General features: G+C 37.2%; 1 protein-coding gene across 4 annotated transcripts in view; it reads right to left on the bottom strand.

Annotated features, from left to right (window-relative positions):
• Positions 1 to 1295: 1295 nt before the first annotated feature.
• NNT (nicotinamide nucleotide transhydrogenase) overlaps positions 1296 to 13174 on the bottom strand; it is a 49335-nt gene continuing 37456 nt past the window's right edge. For 3 of the 4 annotated variants that reach the window (XM_064736920.1, XM_064736919.1, XM_064736922.1), the window contains exons 20-22: positions 6262 to 6380; positions 5454 to 5569; positions 1296 to 4227 (exon numbers count right to left, since the gene is read on the bottom strand). In XM_064736920.1, the coding sequence (XP_064592990.1) occupies positions 4078 to 4227; positions 5454 to 5569; positions 6262 to 6380 (385 nt within the window). In that variant the 3' untranslated portion in view covers positions 1296 to 4077. The remainder of the gene's footprint in view (positions 4228 to 5453; positions 5570 to 6261; positions 6381 to 13174) is intronic. The other variant, XM_064736918.1, reaches the window with a different exon arrangement.

Raw genomic sequence — 13174 nt, 5'->3', positions numbered from 1 at the left:
AAAAATGATGGAAAATAGTTGGGCTTCAGCTCTGTTTTCAGTCCATCTTCCCCCCATGCATCCCCTCCCTTTCAGCCTCCTCTGATGTTCAATGTGGTTTGTCCAAGATAACACCGGGTGGGTACTGCAGAGGGGTCTGGATGCTTGCACAATTAATGCATTCCAGAGATGGGTAAGCACATCAGCCTGCTAAAGGATATGAAGTGCTGCTGGAGACTGGAACAACTGGGCAAACTGGTCTCCTGAGGTTGCAGGCAATTCCAGTAAAGGAAATTATAATTACAGTTGAAAAGGAAATTCCAATTACAATTTTTAAAAAATCACTTGTTCCCAACTGGAAGAACTGAACACTGCAACAACAGGGAGGCAGACATCTCCACCAAGAAGTTCAAATGAAAGCCTGTACCAATCTAATCAAATTGGATCTGTTTTCAGCAGGGAACTGATGCAAGTTAGGGGATCTTTTCAAACTAAATTTCTCTGTAGCTTTAGTACTGTAACAATTTGTATTGTAAAATAAATAAATTAAAAAAAAAAAAAAGCAAAGGTTGAAGTTCTTAGTGGTCATGGACACACACTGCAAACTGCAAAAGCTTCACAGCTGAACAGAGACAAGTACTCTTGTTCTTGCTGCACTGCTTTGCCATGACCTGATCAGATTTTCATAGCCTGCTTGAGTCAGACTAGAGCAAACACTTGGGTGGTAATAAGAGGTTGGAGATAGGGTAGAGAGAAGAAAATCTTCAAAGCAGCAGTCAGATCCACATGACATAGACTAATCTTTACCCTCTGTCACACTACAAACCGGCTCTCTGTATATGCTTCCCTTCTTCCTTTAAGAGGGAAGACAGGTTACTTCATGGGCCAATGCCAGGCTGCAGCCTCTGGAAGAGACTTCCAGTCTGGGCTTCACCAAAGCTTGAGGAAAACACGAAAGCTGCATTGTCAGACTTGAGATATTACTGAACAGACTGTCAGATGGCTAAAATTATTCACTTACCACTCTGAAGGTAGAAACCGGAATCACAGTAATCAACTCAACAGTCTTGCAGAACTAAAAAACAGTGGAAGCAAATCTACATGGTATCTGGCTCAAAGGGATAATATTCATCTCACACGGCAGCCACCAGAAAATTAACTACTCAGGTAATTAACTAGTCAGTTATTATAGCTTTTCTTTTATCTTCTTTAATCTCAAAAAAGCAACACATATCTTGTTCAATCACTCTCAGTTGTATAACCCTTTTCATTCACTAGAAAAGCTAAGTGAAATTGCTATGGTCAGGTGACAATCAAACCTAGAATGAAAAAATGCAAAGAACCAATGCAATTAGAAAAGAAAAAAGAAAAAGAATATTTTATTATGATTTCCATTCACTACAGCCTTCAATCTCAATATCCTTTGGTGGCAGCTTGATTATATTAATTTTCAAAAGTAACACTGGACTAGTTAACTACTCAGGAAAAACAACAGAAGAAAACAAACATAGTGATCAGAGAAAAATAACTGGCTTTTTATTAGCACTTCAGCAATTATCTAGTGTTCCACGGTAAAGCATATGTTAAAGAGAACCATGGCACTACTTACATAAAGTAACAGAATGGGGTTTTTCTCCAAATACAAATGAAAAAGTGTTCCCCCTCCCTCATTTGCTATTTTTTAAAGAAAAGCTAGATCTTTTATTAGCTATCTATGAACAGAGACATGATGCATACTGCAGCTGGATACTTCAAGTTTCACAAGACAAAAATTAATGCTTCAGCATGTTAGATCCCTTCAAATCCCCTTTTTTTCTTTTGCTTAGTTGGGAGGGATATGGAGAATTAATTCTTTGTCTTTTCTCTTCTCCCATTTCCCTCCTGTTTTTTATAGACCTGAAGGAAAAGTTGAATACAATGAAATTGAGAAGCTATACATGCTACATTCAAATATAGCTGTCACAGTGTTTTAAATTAAAATTCAATTACAAGCCTTTTCCTGCAGTATGCAACACAGGGCTTGCATGAAAAAATTTATGTCAAATCATAGAAAAGAGATCTGCAAAAATGATAGATCTGCTGTATATTGTTACATTTTTAATGTATCACCTGTTCAAAATCTGTGTTTTAAGTGATCTTCACATAAAAACAGAGGTAGCCAAGAAGAAATGCTGTATTTTATATGAGGTCTCTATGCATGGTGTAATAAAAAAATGCTTGTTCTCTCAACCAAAATGGATTAATTTCAAGACTTTCTTCATAATAGTTTGTCTTCTCCAACACAAAGACAGTGATTTCTTTTTTGCCTTTTCACCATGGACAGTTGCTATATCATTATGGAAATATGACAAATTCATGTTATTAGGCAAATATTTGAATTTCAGTCAAGGATACTTGACAGAATAAAAATGAAATGGCAATCTATGTCATAATTTAAATTTGCTGGACTTATTATGGAAATTAAACAGTGCTTTTAATTAAATTAGCAAAAGCAATCAAAGCACTGGATTTTAAGTTTAGTATGTTTCTGCGCTGCCCAAACAATAGAAAAAAATTCTAATGAACTTCAGTATCTTAAATATAGAAGCACAGAATGGCTTGGGCTGTAAGGGACCTTAAAGACCATCCAGGTGCAATTGGAACCCCATGGGCAGGGAACCTTCTGCAAGACCAGGCTGCTCAGAGCCCCATATGGCCCTGGTCATGAGCAATTCCAGGGATGGGGAACCTGTTCCACTGCCTCATCACTCCCACAGCAAAGAATTTCTTATCATCTAGTCTAAACCTGTCCTCTGTTAGTATGAATCCGTCCCCTCTGTCCTGTCACTACATGCCTGTATGAAAAGTCCTTCTCTCGCCCTCGTTGGGGTCCCTTTTAGGTACTGGAAAGTGCTACAATGTGTCAGGGATGCCTTCTCTGCTCCCTGCTGAGCAGGCCCAGCTCTCTCAGCCTGTGCACACAGGAGAGCTGCTCAGGGCCTGTGATCAGCTTAGTGGCCTCCTCTGCATTTGTTCCAACAGGTCAACATCTTTCTTGTGTTGGGGGCCCCAGAGCTGAAGACAGCATTCCAGGTGGGATCTCACAAGACCAGAATAGAGAGTGAGAATTCAAATGTGTTTTTTTCAGCATCACAACAATATTAATTAAGAAAGCATCACTAAGCATCACTACTACTAAAGTAGTAAGTACAATTAAAAGCTAAGTGAACAAACTGAAACACTGTGGTCCAAATTCTGTGAACAGATAGGTATGAAAGACATTCTGCCTGTGCAGAACTGGACCATATTTTTTCTCAGACACTTAAAAAGGCAAGGACTGGAAATGATGGACAATTTAGCAGCTGCTTAAAATATGTAAGCAGTGCAAGTAAATGTACATTTCCTTGTCAGACTTGAAGATTACTTGGCAAGTGCCTGATATCCTGTGTTTCATTTAGCATAAGTGCACACCATAAAAAGTGGAACCGCATTTTAAAGTAAAGTAACTTTCCTAAAATGTTCCTGATTCACAGCATCCATACAATCCCCAAAAGAAAAAGAACATTATGCTTAGATCTCAAATCATGTACACATCTAGCTCAGAGAATGTCCTGAGTTCTAAGGGACATGCAAGGATTTTCTTCTTCTTCTTGCATCTGTTTGAAATTTATTTTTAAGTTTTGATGAAATCAAAAGTTGCATTGTCCATACCAGCCAAAAAACAGCTTTGATGATAAGACTGAATACAGTTTTGGCACAGTATTTTTTAGTGAATTTCCATGACAGAACTACAGACAGTAAGGAGGAGGAAGTCAGTAACTACTTAAAGATGACCATGAGTTATTAGGTTCTTCTTGTAACAGCACAATGTTGACCTTAAAAAAAAACATTTTTATTCTTTTATGCATTGTCTCATTGGAGATTTAGTTTGAAGGGCTAATCTGCCCATCTTTTATAAAAGTCTATATCCCCTGACTGAACTACATCTCCTAGGAGACAATGCAGTCTTCTCTAAAAGCCAGCTGCCTTAGGATATTGAGAGATGCTTCCACCTCTCATTTTCTGTGACCTCTGTGACAAAACTGTAGTCGGAAATATGAGCAGAATATAAATCAGTATTTAGCTTTGGTACGATTCCCTGACTTTGGCCTGCAGGGCATCACAGGTCTTTTTAGCATCTCCCAACAACATGGCAGTATTGGGCTTGTAGAAGATGGGATTGTCCACCGCTGCATAACCAACTCCCAGAGATCTCTTCATTACAATGACCTGCACATAAAGAGTTCATGTTTGAAACAGCAAAGCACAGCCACCACCCTTCCACAAAGGCAACACAAAACCAACAAATAAAGAGAAACCTCTGACCAAAACAGAGCGCTCACTGCTATGAAACTGTATTTCAAATTTTAATATAGAAGATGAATTGATATCCAGATCAATTTCAGAAACATTTTCTTGTTAAAAACAATGCTATATTTCAGATTAAGAGATTGTGGACATTGCACATGCATTTACTTTATTCTATATAATAAAGCCAAAGCATGGCATGTCTACTAATGACCATAACATTGAAGTGTTTTGAAACTTTAATTTTGAAGTGTTAAATTCCCTGATAGCAACAAAATTCAGATAAGTGTTCACACCAATACTTGGTGCAACTGTCTCTTTACCATTCATCTGTATTACTTCATACATAGGACATTAAAAAAAATAGCCAGTTTTACCTATTGAGTGTAAAATTAGTTAACCATGGCATCTTTAGCAGAGAAACTGAGAAACTTTATCTTAACTGTGTCCATTTTTATTTCTCAAATTGCAATCCATAGCTACACACACTGCTGATGAATGTATATGTCTGAGAACTTGAATGGATAACCCAGAGAACAACTGAGGTCAGGACTTCATTCAAAACAAAGTATCAAAGATTTCACACCAAGGAAACACTATATGTACTTTAGAGCAGAGCAAAACTGTTAAAGTAACTACACTGTTGGTTCAACTTGGACAGTCTAAGTGCTCTACTTGTCTCAGTCATGCATTTTTTAGGGGTTTTGTTTGGTTTTTTTTGTGAGGGATGTTTGTTGGTTTTTAATTACTATTTATTATTTTATTTAAGCATACTATTCATTCTTGTATTTCTACCTCAGTATTAAAGTTGTCAACTATAAACTTAACAAAACAGCTATGAGTACAGAAATATTTCAGGGCCGTGGATATAAGCAGACCACCATTTATTCTAATCACATTCTAGCAGAAGCAGCCTAATTGATCTTTTCTATTGCAGTCATCATTGGTCTCACTAAAGCACTTGATGATGATTCTAAAATCATGAAAAGTGCATCACACTTGCAAGGCACTAACCATTTTGTTGGACAACCTGAAGAAAAGCTTCTTGTGGAAACCAGAATAGTGAAAAATCCTGTTAGCTTATCCTACAAACCATATTTTTAAAAGCTTGCTAAAGGTAGGTGATAATTCAACTCCATTAATCTCACCTGTTTGGACTTCCAGACCTCAAGAACTGGCATTCCAGCTATGATAGAGTTCGGATCTTCCTGAGCTGCTGAATTAACTGTATCATTTGCACCAATTACAAGAACCAAGTCAGTCTCTGCAGCAAGACAAAGAAAACACTGATGAAAAATTATCTGAAACTGAAACATTGAGGCTGATGCACATTCTAGGCAGAAGGACCCCTAATGGTTAAGTATGCTCACAAGTATTTTACAAACTTCTCAAGCCAATTATATGTGAGAGTTCAAATGTGCTGCCAGCTACCGCTAACAAACTACACACATTCACAATCCAATTCAACCCTGCCACACAAAATTTAAAACCTTTTGATATTTAAATGTGGTTGAATACACACATCACTTCCAAATTTTTTTGTGCCTGGCTTTTCTTTTGAATATTTTTCTGAAAAACTTTCAGCAGCAAACTTCTGCCTTTTAAATAAAAATGTAAAAAAAGCAAGAAGTTGCCAGTACAATGCTGTACATGACAGGGTCAAGTCATGTCATTAACAATAACTGAGCTAAAGAAGTAATAATAATTTTGCTCTGCAAGGACAGGGCAGTAACAGAGATAATAAGGATATAGCATTTGCCATTTACTTCACAGCTACAAGCAATTCAAAAAAAGCTCCCCCTACCCACACCTCCCTCCAAAAGACCTCTAGTCCTCTACAAAAGAAACTGAATGGCTTGACTTCTTGACTTTCTATTGTTAAAATCCCTGTGCAGTGCAAAAACAGAAGCAAATCAATCATTCAATCTAGTGGAAGCTTATGGCTCATGTTCTAACCTGGGAAGTCTTCATTGATTTCATCCATTTCCAGTACAATATCATAGGGAACACCAGCTTCTGCTAGCAGTACATTCAGCTGACCAGGCATACGGCCAGCCACAGGGTGAATACCAAACCTAAAAGGGAAGAAACTTATTTAGTAAGTTTGGACTACTGTGTTTTATACATTAAAACTATCACCTGTGACTTAGAAGGGTGAGAAGCTCTTAAGTATAAGCACAAATGACAATTAATGAAAAGAATCTGTTAAAATTTAACAGTTCACCTTCCAAGCAGTACTGTATTTCAAACCTTGTGACAGATTCTTTTGGACTTTTACAAAAGATCCTTTTAACTCCAAAACTACCATCCACATTAGTATGTTTTTCAGGTCCTTTACATCACTGAAAACACCACACTGTTTAAATAAAATTGCCATGAGAAAGGCCAGAGACCATGCCACCTTTCTGAAGCAAAACTACTCCTAGACCTAGAGATGCCCTTAACAAATGACTTTATTACTCAGGTATGTCTAGAGTATGTACAAGGAACACTTGTATGAACACTTTCAATCCAACAGAAAAATTAACAGCACAAGACTTCAAGCACAAGAGAATGTCTAGCTGAATTAGGTTAACATGCCACTTTCTTCTCTGGATTGACTTTAGGAGGAAATGAAAAGGGGACCAAAAACAAGGATGGGGAGTGAAAAGGTAAAGAGCTAAAAAACTAACAGTTTAAGCATAAACATTTTTTAAAATGTTTTCAGAACAGCTCAAAAATAACATAGAGAGATTACACTGCTCATGAGTTACTAAAGCTTCAGACAGACCAACAGACCTCTGGTGCTCAGGCATATATGTATGCAGCTCCCTAAGACTAAAAACCTGAAAAAGCCAGAATGGAGATGTTAAGCTGGTTTCACTGCAAACCAAAGACGTATTTGGTTAGAAGCAAATCTGTTTCCTGTTGTTACTCTTCTGATCATCTACTGGCCCTTACAAGCAAGCCATATCCATGTCTACTGTCATGTGCACTTTCTGTCTTTCCATCTCTGAAGCTATCACCAGAAGCAATGCTGACTCACGCATGCCAGAAGTGCCTCAGATTAAGATTGTATGGGGCTGAAGATAATGTTTAATTCAGAAGTCTACAGATACTTTGGAAAAGAAGGAAAATAGTAAAAAAAACCCTTGGATTTTTGAATTATTGGATTTTGGAAGAGAAATTTCTGAACAGAAATCCAAGTAAATCAGGAATTAAATGAAAGTAATTCAGAATTCTTCAGAAAGGAGAGAATTACTAATAAATCAATTTGCCATGACAGATAGATAGTCATATGCTTCTATTTTCAACTCCACTGCAATGGGAATGACTGACGGACCACAAGTCACAGTCCAATCAACACAGATCACTTGTGAATTAAAGACTGAACAAATACATCCTTAAATGGGCAACTGAGCACTCCATCATCAAGGCAACATTAATACAATAAAATACAAGACAATTGGAACTCCAGCAACAAAATTAAGGACATATGATTAATCCACATAATACTAGAAATAATACAGCTTTAAGCTCTAGGTCAAAGAATAGGTTAAAAGCTAGTTTTAGAAGGAATGCTTTTAAAGAAGAACAGGAATAGATCGAATTCAGCTAGTAAACATTTGGGACCCTGTTGCAAAGGCTAATACCTAGAATCAGAAGGAGAGCAAACATACAGCACAAATTACTAACAGCTTATGTTTCACACCACTCAGTAACACAAGCCATGTGTAGTACTGCAGATAGATCTTAAGTGTACCAAATTTGATCACTAACAGAACAGTAGGAGAACTCTTATTCTGAAGTACCCTTGAGAAACTCATCACTCCTCTGGCAGTGAAAATAGATTTTCCAACAAAATTCTCTTTTGTGTCTAATAAAATTATTTGAGTGCCTTTGTGACCAAAGCTGCTTTGGCAATACACAAAACAAAACACTCGTGAGGTTTCTATTAAGTACTATATACACATACAATCTTATTTTAAGGGCTGGAAAGCCAAAATTTAAGCTGCCAAGAGAATGAATTTCACCTTTGACTTCGCCATTACTGGCAAGAGGCAAGGAAAGAAGAAAAGAAAGGGACAAATTATCTTCATAGAGGAAGAGTTATGGCATGAACCATCAGTAGTTACAGACTTCTGACAGACTCTGCTTGAAACCACATACTGTGTATTCAAAAAGTTTGAGAAAGCTGCTCATACAAAAAGCTTTTTTGGACAAATATTGAAGCGACTCCCAAAAGTCTGCTTGTAAGAGTCTGTTAACCAAATATGACAGTAGTTTGCCAGTACAACTCAAAACTGGATGTGCAAGAATGTAAAAAAAAGAGTAATTTAAAATTACAGCTTCTCTAAGACTCTCACTATGTCACAAGGCAACACTTACTCAGTTCTGGACTGAAATCAGCCTATCCAGTAGAAGGCAGGATTCAGAATTCAGGTAACTGTGCAAAATAAATACTAAAAATCCCTGATGGCTCCTAATGGGTCAAATAAAAGCAGCAATCTTGCTTCCAACTCACAACAGCAGCAGTTCTTCAAAGTTATGTGCATTTCCTCAGGAACATTTTGTTACATATGCCGTCTCAGATGTTCATAACATGAACCTCATTCATATTCAAAAATTTAACACATATTATTTTAAAAGGGAAACATGTTTTATGGCAAAAATGCTTTCAAGTGAAAAATTGCAAAGTTTCTTTGATACTCTTTTGTCATCAGTAATGCAGGAACTCCCTTAGGTTGGTTGGTTTGTTTATAAATCAAGAAGAAATCTTAAACCACAACACACAGTCACAGCCATGTTGTGTATGACTTGAAACATTATTCTAGTATTTCACTGAAACACAGAATTCAACAAGAATTTTTTCTTTTGACTTTGAAAACATAATGTGGCGCTTGCTTACCACCAACGATTGTCAAATACTGAAGTAAGTGTACATCACCTTGCTACTCACACTTGATAGGTAAACAGCTTAAGGCAAGGATATTCAACTCTTTTAACCAGCCTCTACTGAATACCTTTTAGTTTTATAGTTTTATAAAGACAACACAGAGCACAAGTTTATGTTTTGAACTTTTTTAAGTAATATAAAAGTGCAGCATTTTATTTTAAATTTAGACTAGATATCTAAAACTCCTGACATATATAGCACTTTCAGCACAGAAAACTGCATTTGGAGTTGAGAGGGATAGAAAGGACTGAAGGTGGCTGAAGTAGTACGAACTCAGCAATATCAAAATGACAGCTATAGCATGAAAAATTATTGAAATATCTCAAAATAGAAATTACTTTTCATACAGCTCATAAAGTCAGTATCTATCTTTATTACAGCTGGCTAAATAACATTCTTGTAATCAAAAGTGAAAGAGCTGGCTCACAATAGCAGCACCTAACCCAGCACAAAAGTGTTTCAGGATCACTTCATTAATGTGAAGACAGGGTTCCTGTCATTATACCAGAGCTGGGCAGAGCCAAGTAGCATCTGCCTGGTGCCTAAGTGAACTTACTCAACAATTTAAATGTCATATTTGCCCAAGGGCTTGGCTTCACTAACAGGTTCTCACATCTCATTCACTTTATTTAGACACCACTCTTCAGCTCTGTTTTCAGTAAAAACAGGAATCCATCACTCAAGGTAACGGGAAGGGAAAAAAAGCCACCAACAAACTATATGAACAGAGAAGTACATCATTCAAGTATTCCACATCTTGAATCCTGCCATATAACAACAGTTGCAGTGCGGAATGACTTAAGAGTATAATGTTTATCATAAGTATGGACAACTGCAGGTTACAAGCTAACCCAGCTAGCTTAGACTTACTGTCATGCTGAAGGCAACAGATGCCCCCAAAACCAGTCCTATGGCATGGATCAAGCTTGGTGGCTCTGCTGCAATCAAGCCAGTTAAATTTAAATTAAGTTAGACAGCTAAATTACACATACTAAAGTAAGGGCTGACACCGGCTCCCTATTTCCAACCACTACGGTATATGACAGCAGGGTCAAGATGCAGATGGATCTTAGCTCTGTGCAGTAGCCTTCCCAAGAACCCAACTACAGGCAAAAAACAAGACCCTGCTTCCACAAAGCATCATATACTGACCTAGTAAGGTCATCCAGAGGTGAGCTGACGAATATGGAACCAACAGCCCACCTACAATACTCCCCTAGAACACAGTTACAGCTGCATCCTTGCAGAAGCCATCAGGCACTGCATGGTTTGCAAGTTCTAACTATAGAAATAAAGCACTGGAGCAAAACAGACCTGATGGACTTCAGCTGTCCCTTCATGTGCAGCATTAATAATTCAGAACCCATACACCAAAGCTGATTACCACAAACCAAGAACTGACACACAGGTACAGTTTGTGTTTTCATACTGTGTATAATAACTCAGCTTCCCAGAAACCTGCACCAGCACACATTGTCCTTAAGCTGCCTCTCATCAGTGACAGTAATTTCCATCTTGCACATGAGCTACACAGTGTGTTAAGGCTGCTTGGGACAGCATCTTAACAGCTCATCCTTAAAAATTCTTCTAGATTTTCTTGTAGAGCCACAACAGATGATGGTTTTAAATTGATACCATAAATAGTTTTAGGTAATCAGGCTTATTTATTTATTTATTTGCAGATAAATGTGTAACTGATACTCATGCACACATTCTATTACTTACAAGAAATTAAAGAGTGGAGAAAAAAATCAGAACACTAAACATCTGATTAGACTTCAACCACTGACATATCAATAAGAAAAACTTAAAAACACAGGTACAACATTAAATCAATACTACCATATTTTCAAAAATGTAGAAATTGTTTTCATGTTGTTCAAAAGTAATTACATTCTCCAGCACCAAAAGACAGAAAGCCAAGTCCTTCAAGATATCTACCTTTAAAAAGGTAAAAAAAACCAAACCAGAACACTAACTTCCTAGCAACTATTTTGAAAAGCTGTTAAAGAGGCAATGTGCATGTCCCTCAACTATGAATTCCTAGAAAATCAACTTATTAACTACGTAATTATTTAGAAAGTCTACACAAAGCATAATTTTAAGAGTCCTTCCATACCAAAATGCATTTTTCTTATTAAGAACATCTTATTATGCAGGAGAACTAAACACACTGACAGCAAATGTCTCAAGAAAGTTATACTGTGGTAAAAACTAGGACAGTTAACTGGATGTGGATATGAGAGCATCAACAACCCTTGCATATATGAGAACATACAGTTTTAGATTGTAATTATGTTTCTATATATAAAATTATTACAGAATTTAGTTTTATTATATAGGAAAAATCAGAATTTCACAACCAGAGTTCTACAAACAACATTACATGTGAACTTCAGCATTACTGATGAACGTCAGTAAGGCAAGAACTTTCAACAATTTATTTACTTCTAACTTTGCAGAAATACAACACCAGTTGTAGGACAGCCATTTCCTCTCCAAGGCCAACAGATTCAGGGGGCTATGGGATTTAGCCTATAAAAAGTTTCGTTGTTTATCCATCCATGACAAGGGAAAGCTATACTCAAGGCTCAGTAATATCCAGCTTTCTCTGTGACTTCACTAATGCATTAAAGATGTGATCTGCTGCAAGACCATCTCAAGTGAGCGATGATGCTAGCTAAGCAACTGAGTAACTAAAACAGTCTAAAGTTTCCAAAATCTCTCCTGTATTTCTAAATTTAAATCCTAGTCAAAGGTTATGCATCATGTTATATAATCTGCGGTCTTCAATGAGAATGTTATGGCTATAGGCAAAGCAAATTAAAACAACAGCTTCTCTGGATCAGGGGTGAGCCATGAAACAAAAAACCAGACCATATGACAGTCGCAATTTTTCTTGGCACACGATGGGCATTACAGACTGATGCAATCCTGTGTCCATGCTGGCAGCCCTCCACAGCGTGTGTGAGAGTGTCACTACATCTGGATGGTGAGTGCATTAGGGTCCCGAGGCACTCCAGGCCTACTGAAACCAGAGGACAACAGCTGCACTCAATGAACACCATGGGAGCCCAGCAAAGTGATGAAAGGCCTGAATTACCACAAACTGTAAATACAGATTTCTTTCATTAAAATACTAGGTAACCACTGCAGTCATCCCTTCCTGAAACTGATTCATTTTAAGTATAAGCCATTTATTTCAAGAACTCATTCACTTTTCTCTCCTGCAAAGCCAACATAAAAGGCAAAACCAATTTTTTTTCTTTTTTTTTATTTCACCAAGGTTGGTCAAAAAAGAGCTAACCCCCCACGGAAGCACTGAAAGGAAAGCCAGAAGTGTACGACTGTCATCGCATTAGCCATGAAAGGGTTTTTTTGTTGCAAAACTAAGCGCCCTCAAATGCGATCTGGACACACACAGAGCCGTTGCTAAACATGGAGAATCAAGGTGTGAAGACTGCTCCAGGAAGCAAATACACCACCACACACCCTCATTTCTCATGCACAAACAAATACATCCATAAAGCAATTTTATATACAAAATTCTGGTTAAACACTAACAAGTTATTGCTGCTAAACCCTAGAACTCTACTGTTACCCAACACAATGCTGTAATATGCTGCAAAAGCTTACATGCAACTTTTTAATAAGGTTGGAAAAGTAGTGGAAGAAGAAAAACAAAACCAAAAAAACCCTAATTACTAGAGGAATGATTCCAAAGGGAAGTCACCATCTAATTGAAATAAACATATGGAAATCAGAGAATGAGTCTGGCTAACCAGCATCTCCCAAAATACCTTGTTTGAAATGAAAACTGAGCCTTGATTGATTTTAAAATATTAAGTTATCATAAATAGAAAACAAGCAAAATTTCAAACAATCAGCAAGATAGACATAATGTTTGCTTTCCAGTACTTTCAGAATATATAA

Source organism: Zonotrichia leucophrys, chromosome Z (genome assembly GCF_028769735.1).
Source record: "Zonotrichia leucophrys gambelii isolate GWCS_2022_RI chromosome Z, RI_Zleu_2.0, whole genome shotgun sequence".
Classification (NCBI taxonomy): domain Eukaryota; kingdom Metazoa; phylum Chordata; class Aves; order Passeriformes; family Passerellidae; genus Zonotrichia; species Zonotrichia leucophrys.
Note: the sequence above shows the minus strand (reverse complement) of the source record. Positions and strands in the feature narration are given on the sequence as shown.